Genomic DNA, 17,531 nt, shown 5'->3' with positions numbered 1-17,531 from the left:
ATAAAAGATTACGAAAAATAAGGATTATGAAAGTACTACATGAGCAAGAACACTATAAACATCCACCCTGCAAAAAATTTCAACTACTTAATTCATTGAATAACGGTTCCGACAAAGCCTCAACTCGAGGAGACAGTCTTCAAAATTATTACTAGTAAAGTGCCATGGCTTTGTGCTATCAAACTATAATAACTCAAATACATAGCTCAGGAATTATATAACCAACTCAATATTGCTAAAGCACGTAATAAATACATATGCGAATATATGTGGTGCATTAACAAATCAAAACCCAACTCCGCCTCGTTCCCTCACAACAGCTTCACCTCTTCACCCAAAGGGGAAAAAGTAAAGAAAATTGGGCGGAAGCACTCTTTATTTAGCCAAGATGTCAAATATGATACAACAGAACCATGGAACATTCAGAATTCCATCTTGCGATGCATCTGAAGTTTGTAACCTACGACACACATGATATACATAACTCCTTATTCACGGGCTGTTGTTGCTTGCTTCCGTATATAGTGGACGGACTGCCTTGCTGGTTGTGCTATAGGCTCTAAGCTCCAGTTGCTTCCTGAACTATCAAGTATATATATCCAATGGTCTTTCACATCTTTGGCTAATAAGCTCTTAGCATATACCAAAATTTCACCCTCTCAGCTTCAAAAATCCAGATATCTCATGGTGGAGAAGCTTCTTGAGTTACCGGATGGGCAACTCTGCACAAGTAGGCAAACTGCTTAATTTGATACTTCCAAGTCGTGACTAATCCCTATGATGATATAAGATTGACCATGCTAATTTCGAAATTTGTTTCTGAAGAGATTTATGTTATGATTTTATTTTCAAAAAAAAAAAAAGGTCATGACTAATGGAGATAACTAGGACTTCAAATTGTTTCCTTACCTCCAGATACTGTGAATCGATACCCAGAGCCCGTGATAATGCATTAGCATTGCAGATCATGGGTCAACGAATGCAGGAAATACAGCCTTGCCCAGAAAAACCTGTTGCATCTCCTCCCTCCATATCTAGGAACAATGAAGTTCTATAGGTCAAATACAGGGTTTGACTATTAAAAGAAACCCAAGATTCATGTCAATCAAATCCAGTGCAACATATGAAAATTTTGTTTTATAATTTTCAACAATAACGAGAAAAAAACAGTAACAAGAACAGAGATCACTATTCTTCTGTCAATACCACAAGCCGGAAAACTCTAGTAAAATGAAACAAAAGAAAATATTCAAAAAAAAGTACTGATTCTGGATACAAACAATTCCTGCAAATATGGACAAATGGAAGCCAGAAAGGGTTTTTACAGGCAGAAATCAACACAATACTCCACCAGACTAATCTAAATTGAGAACATTATATACTCCCTAGATATAAGTACTTACCATATCGCGGAATTCGAGCCTGATATGAGGCACATTTGTCCTATGAATGTCGTTTCCATCTGGCCCTCTTATGTAGTACTCCTTCCCAATCCAGTGGGACTATGTATATAAGTGGAGGAATATGTCAGAAAAGAAGACCACAAAACACAAGCATCAAAATACCCGCCGTAGAATTAGCACACCAGCCATTTAGGTAAGATATGCAATAGAAGATAAACAAGTCAAATATGCATAAAGTGTGGTTAATTCCAAAGCCACAAAGCGGGATGTCAATGCCTATGCAACTGGTGTGGAAACTAAGGCCTGGGTAGTAAAATGGAACCCCCCCTCCTCCCCCCCCCCCAAAAAAAAAAAAGAAGGAAAGAAGAAGAGAGAATGAACACAGGAAACGCAACAAAACAATTTAACCACTGAACCTACAAGTTTCCGGGTGCTTATCCTAACAAGAAACAGAACCGAGCAGAGTGGCTGTCAAGAATAGGAAGGAACCCCTAATAAAACTCTACTACCAATATGGTCAAGATAAAACATAGACATGAGATATACATCCATAGGGATCTACACACTTTGGATTAGAATTGGTAAATTTGCTAAATGGACTTAGAATACAGCCACACAGGTATCCACAGTCATACTTTACCCAATTTTCGACTTCTGTGTCTCACAGAAAGGTAAATAAAGCAAATTCACATAAGGCAACTCGGGGATTTAAAAGAAAACAACGCATCAACAGATTAATGAACACAGGTGAAAGTGGAGTTTGGTAGCAATTGGAAAAGGACACGAGCTTGATGAATATTGAGAGCTGGGAGCAGATTATCATGCCAACAGCATTTAAATTTTCAAGGAGATACACAAACCTTTAGCGCATGGGAGAAGCCTGACTGGTATACTGAATTACGTGCAATCTCACATAAATCACATGCGCTCAACTTCCAAACCTGCATGACAAAAACTATTAATCCCCTTGACCAAGTGACATCATAAATCTTTCAGCCAAGAGACTAAAATACTCACTGAAGCAGCTATACTGTATTCCTCAACGAGGGCTTCTTTTGTTAAGTGAATTTGCAATGGATCATCAGTTGAAAGAGAAACATTCAGGCCCCTCAAGAAGAACATGGGAAGAGGATTTCGATGGTAGTCCAAAAATAAAGAGTTGTTACTGAGAGGAGACATTGCCAAGCCAATCTGACAAAAAAAAAAAGTCATGATGGATGACCAGATAACACACATGGCTAACCAAGATTCACTTTAATTTCTTTATTACCTGGGCCAAGTAGTACAGGTATTGGAGAACAGGAGACTTTCTCAAATTGATACCATGAGCAATATTATGGGCTGTTAAGAAAGTTGCTGCAAGGTGGTCAATATCTCCAGCCTGTAGATGTAAATCATCTAATCAGCAAGCAAAAAAAACTCATTAATTAAAGAACACTACAATAAGCCTGAGTGACTACCTCCCCAGAATGTGGCCGGAATTTGATGGTCGTCATGCCCTTTGACTCGCGTAGCTGAGATGTTATTTTGCATGGGGTCAGAACTCGACGTGTGAAACGTTTACAAGCAAAATATCAACGAGATTATTGTGGTAGATAGATCCTTTTAATAGTATTACGGTAGACAAATCTACAGCTCTGGAAATGGGATTTACTAATGACGGGGAGTAATATGTAACCACCCAACTTCGTTTAACAACCAAAAAAAATAGACTGTAATTACAAGAATTGAGCTTTTTTTTATCCATAAAGAAATAGAATCTTATCTGAAAGTCAAGGATAGCTAAGAGAGACTGCTGCTAGACTCTAAACAACCTTCGTTTTGTTTTTAAGTCTTCAAAAATGAGTTTTTCGCCGTCTTTCTCAAGCAACAGCAACGTTAGTTATAAGCACCCCACAAATGTGTTGTGCTAACACAAAGGATATGATTCTGGTTTATTCACATTAAAACTCCCTCTATCCATTTACCAATCTTTCCCCCAAAGCAACCACAACTGGAGATCATTACGAAATAGGTTGTAGCACTATCCTTTGTTTCCAATCAGACAAGGAAGTGAAGATGGCAGAACCAAAGGGGAAAGGAGGAGATAGAAATGGAGTAACTTACGAACCTTATTCAGGGTGTAGAGGTTCGCATAACAATAGTACACGTAGTATGAGTAGGCAGGATTGAATGCATTGGTCCATTGAGCAGGTGTAGGCATGTGTTTGGTAGGCCTCCTTTCGGGTTTGCTTTCATCATCCACCAAATCCAATCCAACAACCTTTAAGATGACAGAACAAGAAGTGAAAGTATGAAGAAGAACATATTAAAATTAAGAATATAAGAAGTGATGATTGTGGTAAACAATCCAAAAAGAGTGGATTAAAATCAAAAAAAAATGCCACCACAGCTATGTATCTTTCTCCTTCTCAATAACCATTTAGACCATCTACTTTATTCATCACATATATAGGCTCAACCAAGATTTTATATCCGCCACGTAGATGAATGCCCCAATATCACAGAACGAAGGGAACAGAAAACAACAACAACAACAACAACAACAACAACAACGACCCATTATAATCCCACAAGTGGGGTCTGGGGAGGGTAATATGTACGCAGACCTTACCCCTACCCCGAAGGGTAGAGAAGCTGTTTCCAGGAGACCCTCGGCTCAAAAACAAGCAACAAGAGACGATATATTAGTACCATAAAAATGCATAATAAAATAACAGCTTTATAAGAGATATGAAATACAGAATACGAAATACGAAATAGATGGCTGGTATAGTAAAAACTAGCAGGCAAAGCCCTGCATCAATAGACGACCAATGACATTCTTAGTCTAACTCCTAACTGGATAGTCTCACTCTATTGTGCTGTGGAAATATTCACAACTTTCCCCTAACCTACAACCTTAATGTTCGACCTCCATAATTCCCTGTCAAGGGCCATGTCCTCAGTAATCCTAAGTCGCGCCATGTCCTGTCTGATCACCTCTCCCCAATACTTCTTAGGTCGCCCTCTACCTCTCCGCGTGCCCACTACAGCCAGTCGCTCACACCTCCTCACCGGTGCATCAGTGCTCCTCCTCTGAATGTGCCCGAACCATCTGAGTCTTACTTCCCGCATCTTGTCCTCCATGGGGGCCACGCCCACCTTCTCTCGAATATCTTCATTCCTAATCTTATCCATCCTTGTATGCCCGCACATCCACCTCAACATCCTCATCTCTGCTACTTTCATCTTCTGGATGTGTGAGTTCTTTACCGGCCAACATTCAGTTCCATATAACATGGCAGGCCTAACCACTGCTCTATAAAACTTACCTTTTAGTAACGGTGGCACTTTCTTGTCACACAAGACTCCCGACGCTAACCTCCACTTCATCCACCCCACCCCTATACGGTGTGTGACATCCTCGTCAATCTCCCCGATCCCCTGAATAACCGATCCAAGGTACTTGAAACTACCCCTCTTGGGAATGACTTGAGAGTCAAGCCTCACTTCAACTCCCGCTTCCGTCGGCTCAACCCCAAATTTGCACTCGAGGTATTCCGTCTTCGTCCTGCTCAACTTGAAACCTTTAGACTCAAGAGCATGTCTCCAAATCTCTAGCCTCTCGTTGACGCCGCCTCGTGTCTCGTCAATTAGAATAATGTCATCAGCAAATAGCATGCACCATGGCACCTCCCCTTGAATATGATGAGTCAGTGCATCCATCACCAGGGCAAATAGGAATGGGCTGAGCGCAGACCCTTGGTGCAACCCCGTAATAACTGGAAAGTGTTTAGAGTCGCCTCCTACTGTCCTAACCCGAGTCTTAGCTCCAGCATACATGTCTTTAATCACCCTAATATAGTCAACGCTTGGATCATATCCGACTCCATCCCAGCACACGATAGCATAGCAAGCAGTTTTAGTACTTCCTAGAATTCAGCACCACAAGTGTGGGTTAAACTTGAAACAACCAAATCTTCAATTTTCAACCAAACTTGGGCCAAGCATGTGATGTCTTCATTTTTTTTTAAAACAATAAAAGGGTGGATTCAAATGTTTAGTAAATCATACCTGTTTCAAGAAGATGTGCAGGTGAGGATGTGAATCTGGGTTCACAGTAACCTCAAACAAGGGCAGAAAGATGTTGTCTAGGATATTTTGAAATGATGTTACAATTCCCATTTCTTTGTATATGTTATATAGTCTTGGAAGCTGGAGACAAAGAAAGCAGGAAGTTTAAGAATAATATTACCACATCAAAATGCGCACACGAAAACCAAATGGTCAACCATTAAAAAGGAAGTAAAAAATAAAACTAAGCCACTGAAAGGATTAAAACGATCTGGAGTAAGATAATTTGTGTTAGTTTGAAAATAATCAGACTAAACCAAGATTCATAAGATTGAAAATTAAGAGTGTATTTGACTATCTCTTACTGATTTATAAGATATAATTAGAGCAGACTTTTCATTGAATAAGGGACTTTAGTCATTAGAGCAGACTTTTCATTGAATAAGGGATTTTAGTCATTAGAGCAAAGCCACCTCTGTAAGATTTGATTTTATTCACATCTATATTCTAACACCAACTTAGACCTCCTTTGGTCTTTCCCCAAAAAAGTACATGTATCAATATCAGTTTTCCAAGTCAAAACGTAAATTTCAACCTCTAGTCTATAATGCCTATTGTAAGAGTACTCCTATCAATAGCTTAAAGAAATCATGACAATCACACACCTCCTTTTAAGTTGTACATATCTCACCTAAAGTTTTTTGGAAATTGATGTACAAGCTCTAATTCGTGAACAACTAGTTAAGACGTGACAGCCTAAAATGCTTAAGTTGACCTATTAGGACTTGACAGCTGACAAAAAGTTACATATATTACATCATACCTGGATCAACCAGACAACATTTTCACTGTAAAGTTCATTGTTTACGATCCAGCTTGCAAGTTGGTCCCATTCACTCATCTTTCGGCCATATATTGATATCCTGTATTCTGCCATCTAAAAGCAAAAATCGAGAAAGATTAAGACCTGCCAAATGAAAAGGGCAGACAAAACATGACTCGACCAAGTGAAATCTTTTTCATTCCTTATTAAACAAATCTACAATGTTGTTCCTGTCATGTTTCAATAGCAATAGGAAAAACACCATATCGCCAGCACCCAGGGGCGAAGCCACACTTAAGTTAGGGTGGTCAATTCACCACCCTTTGTCAGAAAATTACACTGCATATATAAGTAAAATATTAGGTTTTAGAGGTACATAACATATATTGAACACCCTTTGTCAGAATTTCTTTTTTACTTATTTCAAGTTTGAACACCCTTCAGAAAATTCCTGGCTTCGCCACTGCCAGCACCGCAAACTTGAATAATAAACGTTGGACTGAGGCATAACAATAATCACCTTTAAGCCCACAAAGATCTTTAAGATTGCATTTTGCAATAATTAAGCAACCAGAGAAGCCAGTGAAATCTCAAAAAACTTTGTGACGAGTACGTAAATGTAACTTGTTCTTCAAACGACTATTTAGAGTTCCTAGATCTTTCTTCCCTTACTCTTTAATATCATCGTAGTTTTTTTGCTGTCACTCCAGACAGGATATATCTTTAAATTCACAGAAGGGCTTCCAGGTACATCCGAACAGATTAGGATAAAATAGAAAAAGAAAAAGGAGGGTAACAGTTATCTGTTATAAGTAAAAATGGACTTACTTGATATTTGCTTGCAGCAAGATCACAAAATACTTGCTTAGTCAGTTCGGCAAGAAAACGGCCTGCAACAGAAACCATAAAACATTATTAAATAGCTTTTTTTGATAAGATAAAGATTTTATTGAATAGTACCAAGATGGTACAGAAGATAACAAGGAAACAAAAAACAGCCTATTACAATCTTCTTCCTAACAACTCCAAGAAATCCATGTACTGATCTGAACTAACTAGTGGGCTTGATTTGCACCAAAGATACAAATTTTGTAAACAAATGCTCTTAATTCTAGCAATTGGAGCTCTCTGTCCTTCAAAGCAAGCCTTGTTCCTTTCGAGCCATATTGTCCATAAGGTGCACAATGGGATAGTGCTCCATATTTGCTTTATCTCTTTTGATATCACCTGATGCTGCCAACCTACCATCAACCCCTTCACATTCTGAGGCATCACCCATGCAATACCACAAATATTTAGGAATAACTCCCAGCATTCTCTAGAAAATCTGCAACGGAGGAACAAATGTTCAACTGTTTCTTGATCCACTTGACATAGGTAGCATCTGTTACATAGGGAAAAGCCTCTCTTCTGCAAGTTATTTTGAGTTAAGCATGCCTCCCAGGTGGTGACCCATCCAAAACATGCTACTTTCACAGGAGCTTTTGTCTTCCATATCATCCTCCATGGCCAAGAAGTATCCCACTGTCCTGACAGCTTTATCAACATACTGTAGCAATTCTTGACTGAGAATTTCTTGTCTTTACTTGCCAGCAAGATTAGAGTATCCCTCTTACCATGATCAATATAAACTGATCTCAATTGCTGAAGCAGCTCGCAAAATTCTACTATTTCCCAATCATTCAAATTCCTTCGGAAGACAATCTGCCAACCAGAACTAGAATGAAAATCAGCAACAGTACCATTCTTATTTGTTGAGCAATTGAATAGAGTAGGAAATTTATTTTTAAAGCATTCATACCCAACCCATACATCTGTCCAAAACCTGATTTTTACTCCAGTTCCCACATCTAATCTAGTAAACTTGCTAAACTCTTCCCAATGCTTACTTATGCCCTTCCATATTCCTCCATTTACAGTTCTCCACCCTTCCTGCTTTCCCGTAGATGGAATTTATCAGCTTTTCCAAACTTCCTTACCTACCAAGCTATATCTCCACAACCATTTGAATAGTAGACTTTTTTATTATGCAGCTTCAAATTTCTCACACCCATCCCACCCCCTTTCTTATCCCTGAGAACCACCTGTCATTTCACCAAATGAATTCTTTTCTTATCTACATTATTATCCCATAAAAACTGATTTCTCAATGAGTTTATTTTTTTCTCCACTGAAACTGGCATTGAGAATAAGGACATTAGGTAGGTAGGCATACCATCTAATACACTGTTAATAAGAGTGAGTCTGCCTCCAAAGGATAGATATTGTTTCTTCCATGGAATAAGCTTATTAGCACATCTGTCAAGGACACCTTGCCAAATACTTTGATCATTCCTTCTTGCCCCTAGTGGAAATCCCAAATAAATAGTGGGGAAATTCTCTACCTTACATCCCAGGATATCGGCTAGTTCCTCTATGCAATCATCTACATTGATGCTGAAAATGCTGAAAATCCCTCTAAGAAAAAGCATTTGCTCATTGTCTGTTTCACACAGCAGAAGGGTGTCATCAGCATATAAAATATGGGATAAAGTAACCTTTTCAGCACCGATTCTCCCAAAACTCATGCCTTTTATCCAGCCCAAATTTTCTGCCCTCTTTAGCATCATGCTAAAGGCTTCCATTACCAGAGTGAATAGGCAGGGAGATAGTGGATCCCCTTGCCTCAGCCCCCTATGAGATTTGAAGAAACCGCGTGGGTTCCCATTTATCAGTATTGAACACCTAACAGTGGATATGCAATAGTTGATCCATTCAATCCATTTATCACCAAAGTTCATATGTTTCAAACTATGTTGCGCGGACTCTCCAAACTGTAGCCGCACCCGTGTCGGATCCTTCAAAAATGCACTGCTTTTGGAGGATCCGACACGTATCCGGCCACATTTTCGGAGAGTCCAAGCAACATAGGTTTCAGAATATTTAACAGACATGACCAGTTGACATGGTCATTCACTAAAATGAAACATACCCATACAAGAAACTTACTCATACACATTTAGATACTTACCCATACAAAAGTTCATGCAGCCTAGGGATTAGGATATATGCTTGATAACATTGAAACCATATCCCAACTTCTACTTGATTTTATAGAAGATGATTACAATGATGATGGAAGGGTCAACTAGAAAGACCATCTAAAAGATACATAAAGCATACCTTGTATAAGATTATCCTGCTTGAGAAAAATCTCTCTCAGCCTACTTTGACCGCATGGATTGTACTTGAGGTTAAATTTGTCAAAACGATGAAAGGTGCTCTTGTCAGCATGAACATCTAATAGGTCAACATTGAGATCATACCTTTTTAAAGAGAAAGTAAACAATGGCATCAGAAATAATGTTAATAGCTAGGTCATCTCACATGCTCTTTCAAGCACCAACTCCTAGAAACTTATTCCTTACCCGGTCAAATCCAAGCTCTCAAAGACTTCCTTTAAGGTCATATATGTTCCATCACGAAATATCACAACCTGAAGAAAATAAACTGCTTTAGCTGCCCAATGAAATTGGAAAGCTGAAGCACACATCAGCAAAGAAATTCAAACAGAAAATTACCTCATCTGGCTCCTTCCTCAACTTTGACTTGATAAATCTTAACAAATGTTTCTGATTCATGCATGCTGAGTGATGAACATGGGTATCAACCTTCCTCACATTGTAGAAGTCACGATGAGGTGCACTTTTCTGAGCAAGGAACTCTCGATCCGCATTGAGCATCAAATGAAGATTGAATTTCTGGATAAAATGTAAGCGTCATAACAAAAATAACATATCATATAATCTGAAAGAAATGCAAGCCTAGAGGTTTATACTTGTTCCAGAAGCACTAGGCGATGGTGACATAAAGTTCTGATATTCCCAGCTGCTATTACTTTAAGGATGTGATGAAAGTCGGTGAAAAAGGTCGTAGCATCAGCAACAGGAAAAAGTTTCTCTTTCGCTGGTCCAAGTGCAAAGGGGGAGGGAGAAAAGGGGGTGGCAGACATTAAGAGTAAATAAACAGGAGTTAGATAGGCCTTCAGAACTTAAAAACGTTGGGGAAAAAATGAAGCAGGCAAGAGCTTCTAAGCTTACAATCTTTATTTGCATATACATGAACAACTCCATCTTCCATCTGAAAATAATGCTGCAGAAGTAATCAAGAAGTTCATTAATAGAAAGTTATGAGTAATAGAACGCGTAATATTTGTTCCAAAAAATATAAAATCAGTAGCACACATGTACCACAAAGCTCTAGCATTAAAATAGATAGTTGTGCTTACATCAGATTTTCCTTCTGCAGTGAATTCAAATGGATTTGGATTTGGCTTTGGGGTGCTTGGATCAGAAATTACTTCCTTCACCCAAGGAGCAACAGCCTCCCTGAATACGTAACTTCGTCTCAGTTCAAGACATGCTTGTATGTTCCGATAAACCTCCGCTTCATCGGCAGATGGTGTCTCTAGAAATAGTACGAACAAAAATTTAAGGGATGCAGGAACCTTAACAGATCCAAGAGAAATCTCTACTTTTTCACAGATCAGAAAAAGCTAGAATATATAAAGTATACTTCCTTTTTCTCTTTTTTTTTTTTGGGTGGGGGTGGGGGTGGGGGGATGGGGGGGAGTAAACCCTGGGTAACAAGATCCAAGATTTGAAGCATGATTCAAAGAGATTATATTTCCAGCAAGAAACATAGCGAGATAATACTCCTCACACCTGCATAAACACTCCAAATTGGCAAAACAGTGCATTAAGTTTCAGGCTGCACATTGTGCACTAATTTGTTGCTAAAAAACAATTATACAGAGCATCAACATAGCTTATCCAATGAAAGAAAAAAATGTAACGACAATGTAGATGAGCATCATGGTTTCCCAGTTTCACCGGGTCGTGCAAGGTATATTTAGAGAACCAAGAAGGAAATAAATAGCCAATTTAGATCAGCCACTATAGAATGGAGGAGACAAGGTATTAGTCAAAGAATCTTAATCTTGCCCTTCGTGATCTGGGCTATGCAGCATGATATGGAAGCTGTTTATATTTTTATAGGAAAGTGTCTCATGGGCAACACAAGTTATTTCCCTCTATTTTTTCTTCCACGTTCAGTTATGAGCATTGTTTCACCTGGTATAGGCATGTTGGCACCGAACTCATCCATATCTAATTGATACTTCAATCTCAAAGTAAATGGAGAGAGAGAACAGAAATTTCTTTTTTTTTTGAAAAACTTCCTTTGAAAGATGCTTCGAGTAATAAACTAACTGTAACATGCTTTAGGATACAGATGAACAAGTTGAAATGATGCACAGCAGCAAGACTCTAAAACAAGCAAATGTAAAATTTTAGGCTTTCGCTCAGTGTTATTTTGCTTTCTCTGAATACCAAAATTCTATTTCCTTGTCTCCAAGATTCAAATAAACACAGTTGTTTAAGAACAGTCAGTAGCATGACAAGGACTGGAATACGAAAAGGGCATTACCACCAGGAGATATCTTCAGTCGTACAAATGTTTCTTGCTCCGGCTCTTTCCTTAGAATATCTGCAGCTATTGGATCAGGTTGAACACCATGCAGGTCACCAGATACACTGTGCGTGCGAATCATACTTGGTGCAGCCATCGCCATTTGATCCCCATTGACATCTGGGCCCTGTTTAACAATTTAGCAAATAGTTATAAGATTCTACAGAAGTTATCAGAATAATGTTATGTTCATGAAGAAGATAGTGAAAGTGTCCTAGCAGTCATTATGACCCTTAAAGTATATTTTTCAATGATAAGTAATATACTAGACTCAAAAAGCACCATTTATGATGGCTTTTTCCTTCTTTTTTATATATTTGGGGGGGGGGGGGAGGAGTGGTGTGGGAGTTCAGGAAAATGGAGGAATTAGAAGTTTGAATATTCCAGTAGTACCACATTCCCATTGGTGTGTAGATATGAAGTGTCGAGTTTAGCATTGTCAGTCAAATTGTCTTCCTCGTCTGATCCTTCTATACTTTCAAATGCACTGGCACTTGCAACTGGAGACTTGGGAGAAGTAGGTCTCAGAGAATGTGCGGATCTCGATTTCCCTTTAAAAATAAAAAGTGAACGTCACCCTTCATGGTAAACTTAGAAATCAGTTCTAATCAAAGAAGAGAGAAAATAAGCAACATTTTGTAAACTTCTGGAATCAAAGCAAATGAAAGAATCAAATACAAAAACATGCACTTATAGTTGAACGAGATCTTTCATGGCAAAAGTTGTCAAAGAAAACAATTTTACTACAGCCAGCTACTCTATGAAACAAATGATGCACACAGTTTGATCATAACCAGAGCACGGTCAAGGCAAATTTCTCCCTTCTCAGATTCCACTTAAATACTGTCTCAAGTACTGTCAAACAAGGTCATGACTGTATCAATATGAGCATTATCCATATATCTGCAAGTATAGCCATGTAAACTTTTTTTTTTTTGAGATAGGTAACATATTGTGTATATTAAAAGATCAGTACATAGGTTGTACTGAAACAATATGTATAGCCATGTAAACTCCTACTGCACTTGAATAAAAGTTTGGGTTATTAACATTTCACTTGACCATAAGATGTTGGTGCTACTGAAAATCTTTTGTTATAAAAAAGGATAATTCCTTGCCATTCTATACCCCATAGCAATTGTCACGAGCAACTTGTTTTGCTTTTCGGTCTCTTCTTTACCAAAGATACGTGATGCTTGGGGGGGGGGGGGGGGGGGAATGCATTGTAACTTTGAGAGTTCATAGCATGTTGAACGGCAACTAGCACCTGCATCTCCAAGACAGATATTTTGTTGTTTCTTTTGTTTTTGTTTTTTTTTTGGGGGGAGGGGGGGGTCTTACTTTTTTTTTATAGAAGTAAGATAAAAAGATGTTTGAAGATCAAGTAATTTTTGTGATCAATAATTCCTTTGCCTTGGTTATAGCCAAATAATGAAAGGATTCAGCTAAATCAAAAAGGAGTGCATTTTAAATTTTTTATGTGTTTTTCTCTTTTATTGGTTTTTGATAAATGCAGTGTATTGGTACATTTTCATGGTGTACAGGCCAATTTCCGAGCACCTTGACTAGTACACCCCGGTGACCTGTTATCTTCCAGCAACGTAAGCATGGGGTAACTCTGTCCAACAACACTCACACATAGGAAGAAATCACCAAACTTTTTTTTTTCTAGGATGGGATTTGAACCATGATCTCCCATGAACCACTCCACCTTCATTGACTGTTATGCTGTAACATGATTTCCAATTCATCGATTTTACATGCCGCTACTTTGACATATTAGATATCGTTAAAAATCTTAATAATAGAGGGTGGTGGAAGTCAGAATAGGAGGAGCGTGTCTATTTCCGAGAACCAGTTCGGATTCATGCAGGGGCGCTCGACTACTGAAGCTATTCATCTGGTGAGGAGATTAGTGGAGCAGTATAGGGAAAGGCAAAAGGACTTGCACATGGTGTTTATCGACCTTGAAAAAGCGTATGATAAAGTGCCGAGGGAAGTTTTGTGGAGGTGTTTGGAGGTTAGCGGCATTCCAGTAGCGTACACTAGGGTGATTAAGGATATGTACGATGGTGCTAAGACTCGGGTGAGAACCGTGGGAGGGGACTCGGAGCACTTTCCAATTGTTATGGGGCTGCACCAGGGATCAGCTCTTAGCCCGTTGTTATTTGCCTTGAGGATGGACGTGCTGACACAGCAGATACAGGGGGAAATGCCATGGTGCATGCTATTTGCCGATAATATCGTGTTGATCGACGAGACGGAAGCCAGGTCAACGCAAGGTTGGAGGTTTGGAGGCATACCTTGGAGTCTAAAGGTTTCAAGTTGAGCAGGACTAAGAGAGAATACTTAGAGTGCAAATTCAGTGACGGGGCTCATGAGTCACAAGTGGATGTGAAGCTTGATACTCAAGTTATCCCCAAGAAAGATAGTTTCAAGTATCTCAGGTCTATTATCCAAGGTAACGGGGAGATTGACGAGGATGTCGCACATCGCAATGGAGCGGGATGGATGAAATGGAGGCTTGCGTCCGGCGTCTATTGTGATAGGAATGTGCCGCCAAGAATTAAAAGCAAATTTTAAAAAGTGTTGGTCCGACCAACTATGTTATATGGGGCAGAGCGTTGGCCAATTAAGAACTCACATGTGCAGAAGATGAAAGTAGTAACAATGAGGATGTTGAGAAGGATGAGTGGGTATACCAGGAGAGATAAGATTACGAATGAAGCTATTCGGGACAAAGTGGGAGTGGCCTCCGTGGAGGACAAGATGCGAGAGTCGAGGCTGAGATGGTTCGGGCACGTAAAGAGGAGAAGCATTGATGCTCCTGTTATGAGATGTGAGAGGCTGACCATGGCAGGTTTGAAAAGAGGTCGAGGTAGGCCAAAGAAGTATTGGGGAGAGGTGATTAGACATGATATGGCGCGGCTTTAGCTTACTGAGGACATGACCCTTGATGGAAAGGTATGGAGGTCGAGGATAAGGGTAGAAAGGTAGTAGGTAGTTGTAAGTTTCTCCTTTTCTTACCAGTTATTTTGGAAGCACTCAAGTTCCTTCTTATGCTTTAGTAGATCATTACTTCGTCATGTGATTTAGTTTGCTTCTGTTATCGTATTTCTTGTTGTTAGTGTTTAGTACTATTAATTCTCCCCCCCCCCCCTTCCCTTTTCTCTTTCTTCCCCTGGCGTCTTCTTCCTTTTCTTCCCCTTCTTCTTCTCACTCTTTCTAAGCCAAAGGTCTATTGGAAACAGTCTCTCTACCTTCACTAGGTAGGGGTAAGGTATGCGTACACACTCCCCTCCCCAGACTCCACTTGTGGGAATATACTGGGTTTGTTGTTGTTGTAGAGTCATTTCCTATCACTCCCATCTGAACACCTAGTATATTGAGAAAAATTTGCACAATGCGCAGGACACGCCTGGATGTACAACTCCTTTTTGTCACTTAAAACTTAGGAGGAAATTCCCAAAAAATTATGATAATCCTGCTATCGAGTAAACCAGAGGATAGCACAGGGTTCCGCATAGTAAATCTGGGTACACTTGGTCCAGCAACAACAGGAATGTTTGGCCATGAGAAATGCTTAGGAAAATCAAGGCTCCCCAAAGAGTTGCATGTTTTGGGTGGATTATTACATGAAGCCTATCTTATCCAAGATAATTTGTTGAAGGAGATCAAAATCAGGTGTGAAAAAAAAAAGTTTGTAAAAGGTCAACCATTTATTTCTGCATTGTCATGTGCTTGAAACTCTTTGAACCCAAGTAGGTAACGCCTAATGCCTTTAGGCAATCTTTTTTGTGATTGGAAGGGCAGCAGAATTCAGACAACAGGAAAACTTGGACTGGCATTCCTTGTATGCATTATACTGCTCTTATGAAGAAAAAGGAACAATTTATACTTTGAAGAATGAATAAGATCTTTGTATAATCTAAAAATACCTTTGTAGCATATCTTCTATTTTGGGATAAACTAAATGTTGCACATGACAGAGATAGTTTCCTTTTTTTTTTTTTCTTGTTACTTCCCTACGCAGTAATTTATTGGTAACCTAGATCTACTCCACCCAAACCCTCCTTCCTGAGAGTCAATCGTGTTCCCCACTTTGTCCCTTTAGTGACTCGAAGCCCACCCTCAAGGTTAAGAGGTGGAGGGAGCTCTCTGCTTGATCTAACCTCTCTTATCAATAGGAGATGCCATCTTTATACAACTGTATACATAATCAGCACCTTCTTGGCGCTAAACGTGAGTAATAAGAAATTTACAATCGATCAACCTATGCTTTAATGCCAAATTAGTAAGGTCATCTATATCTCTATTCTCTACATCCCTCCCACTCTATTATATATTGTTAAAACAGAAATCAGAACAAAAAAGATTCCTTTCCTTTGTCCCTAACCTAATAATGCACCGTCATTTCTATCCAACTGAAATAGTGGGTCCGGATTTAATTTAAAGATGAAATATCTCAGCAATTGGAAAGGAAACTAAGAGATGAATTAACTTTTTAAAAGCATGTATCTAGATATCCAGCACCAAACATCAGGACCTAATGAGGAGACCAACTTGTTAATTCCACCCATTATTTAAAACTCACCAACTTTATAAGAGGCCTATTGGCCTTATTATTATATATATAACTGTAATGACACATCTGCTTCAAGCATGTACGTCTTCAAATCAAGCCAAAGATTCTTTTCTCATTTGAATATTAGGTAACTGATAGTTTTTCTCCACGGTATCATAATTCAAAATGATCAATTTCTGAAGACAAAAACAAGTTACTACACTGTCTGGAAATACCATAGCAAACATATATTCAGTACATTAAATAAGTATAAGGTTTATCCTTATCAAGTTTCTGCAGTGACGGTGTAAAAAATATTTACACCTATTAGGTCCATTTAAAAGATAATTGCAGGCATTCCCACTTTAAAAGCATTGAGTGAATAGAGATACAGTAAAGCATATAATTTTAATCCTTAAGTGCACTGACTGTGTAAATTTACACTATTAGGTCACTCAAAAGTTAATCGCTGGTAACTCGCTTTAATAGCACTGATTAATAGTAATCTTTAATAAATGGTAATTAACCAGTTAGAACAGGTTAAATTACATTGCTACTTTAAAAAATTGACTACACTGTCCGTGCATATAACTTTAATTCTATCACATACCTTCAGGAAGCGTGTGAAGCCTAGGCAAACCGACCGGAATAGAATCCACGTGTACAGGACCATTCCTGTTTTCCTCAACCTCGCCGGAAGTCGCCGTAGTCACGTCGGGCAACGAAGCTGAAGCACGGCGGTAATATCCATTACTCCCTTTCCTCCGGCTATGATTCCGACGCTTCTCCGCAGCAACACCGCCGTACTTCCTCAAATGCTTCTCTGCCTCTTCACCGTCGACGTCCTCCGTCGTCGCCACGTCATCCCGGTCCCTATCCCTATCTATCGTTTTCGCAAACTCTAATAACTGATTTAGGGTTTTACGGTGCATATAATACGCCGATACCGCCACTAGCGATGCTCCGACTAGTGCCGCCATCGCTAGGTGAACTGTATATGCATCCATTTTTTCCTTCTCGAAACTTAGAGAATTTGTTTTGCTGTGGTAATTTTGTATGCTACAACTGTTGTTTTGAAACTGAGAAAACCTACTGAATAGTAGAGACTGAGAAAAGTGTGTTCTCCTTTGGAAGAGAAGAGGGAAGCTGGAGAAGAGTATTTATAGGGAGAAAGTGA

General features: G+C 39.1%; 1 protein-coding gene across 1 annotated transcript; it reads right to left on the bottom strand.

Annotated features, from left to right (window-relative positions):
• Positions 1–68: 68 nt before the first annotated feature.
• Positions 69–17,531, bottom strand: LOC104210522 (AMP deaminase). The gene is made up of 20 exons (XM_009759438.2): positions 16,965–17,531; positions 12,184–12,341; positions 11,749–11,917; positions 10,550–10,728; positions 10,362–10,413; positions 10,100–10,227; positions 9,843–10,022; positions 9,690–9,757; positions 9,445–9,587; positions 7,111–7,172; positions 6,283–6,396; positions 5,460–5,600; positions 3,514–3,666; positions 2,864–2,917; positions 2,674–2,784; positions 2,421–2,594; positions 2,264–2,344; positions 1,404–1,502; positions 910–1,034; positions 69–722 (listed from the first exon to the last, which is right to left on the bottom strand). Exons 1-19 carry the CDS (start codon positions 17,359–17,361, stop codon positions 966–968), a joined length of 2,532 nt encoding a protein of 843 aa, XP_009757740.1. The 5' UTR covers positions 17,362–17,531; the 3' UTR covers positions 69–722; positions 910–965.

Source organism: Nicotiana sylvestris, chromosome 7 (assembly GCF_000393655.2).
Source record: "Nicotiana sylvestris chromosome 7, ASM39365v2, whole genome shotgun sequence".
NCBI lineage: Eukaryota > Viridiplantae > Streptophyta > Magnoliopsida > Solanales > Solanaceae > Nicotiana > Nicotiana sylvestris.
The sequence above is the reverse complement of the archived record's forward strand: the minus strand, read 5'-3'. Positions and strand labels throughout refer to the sequence as shown.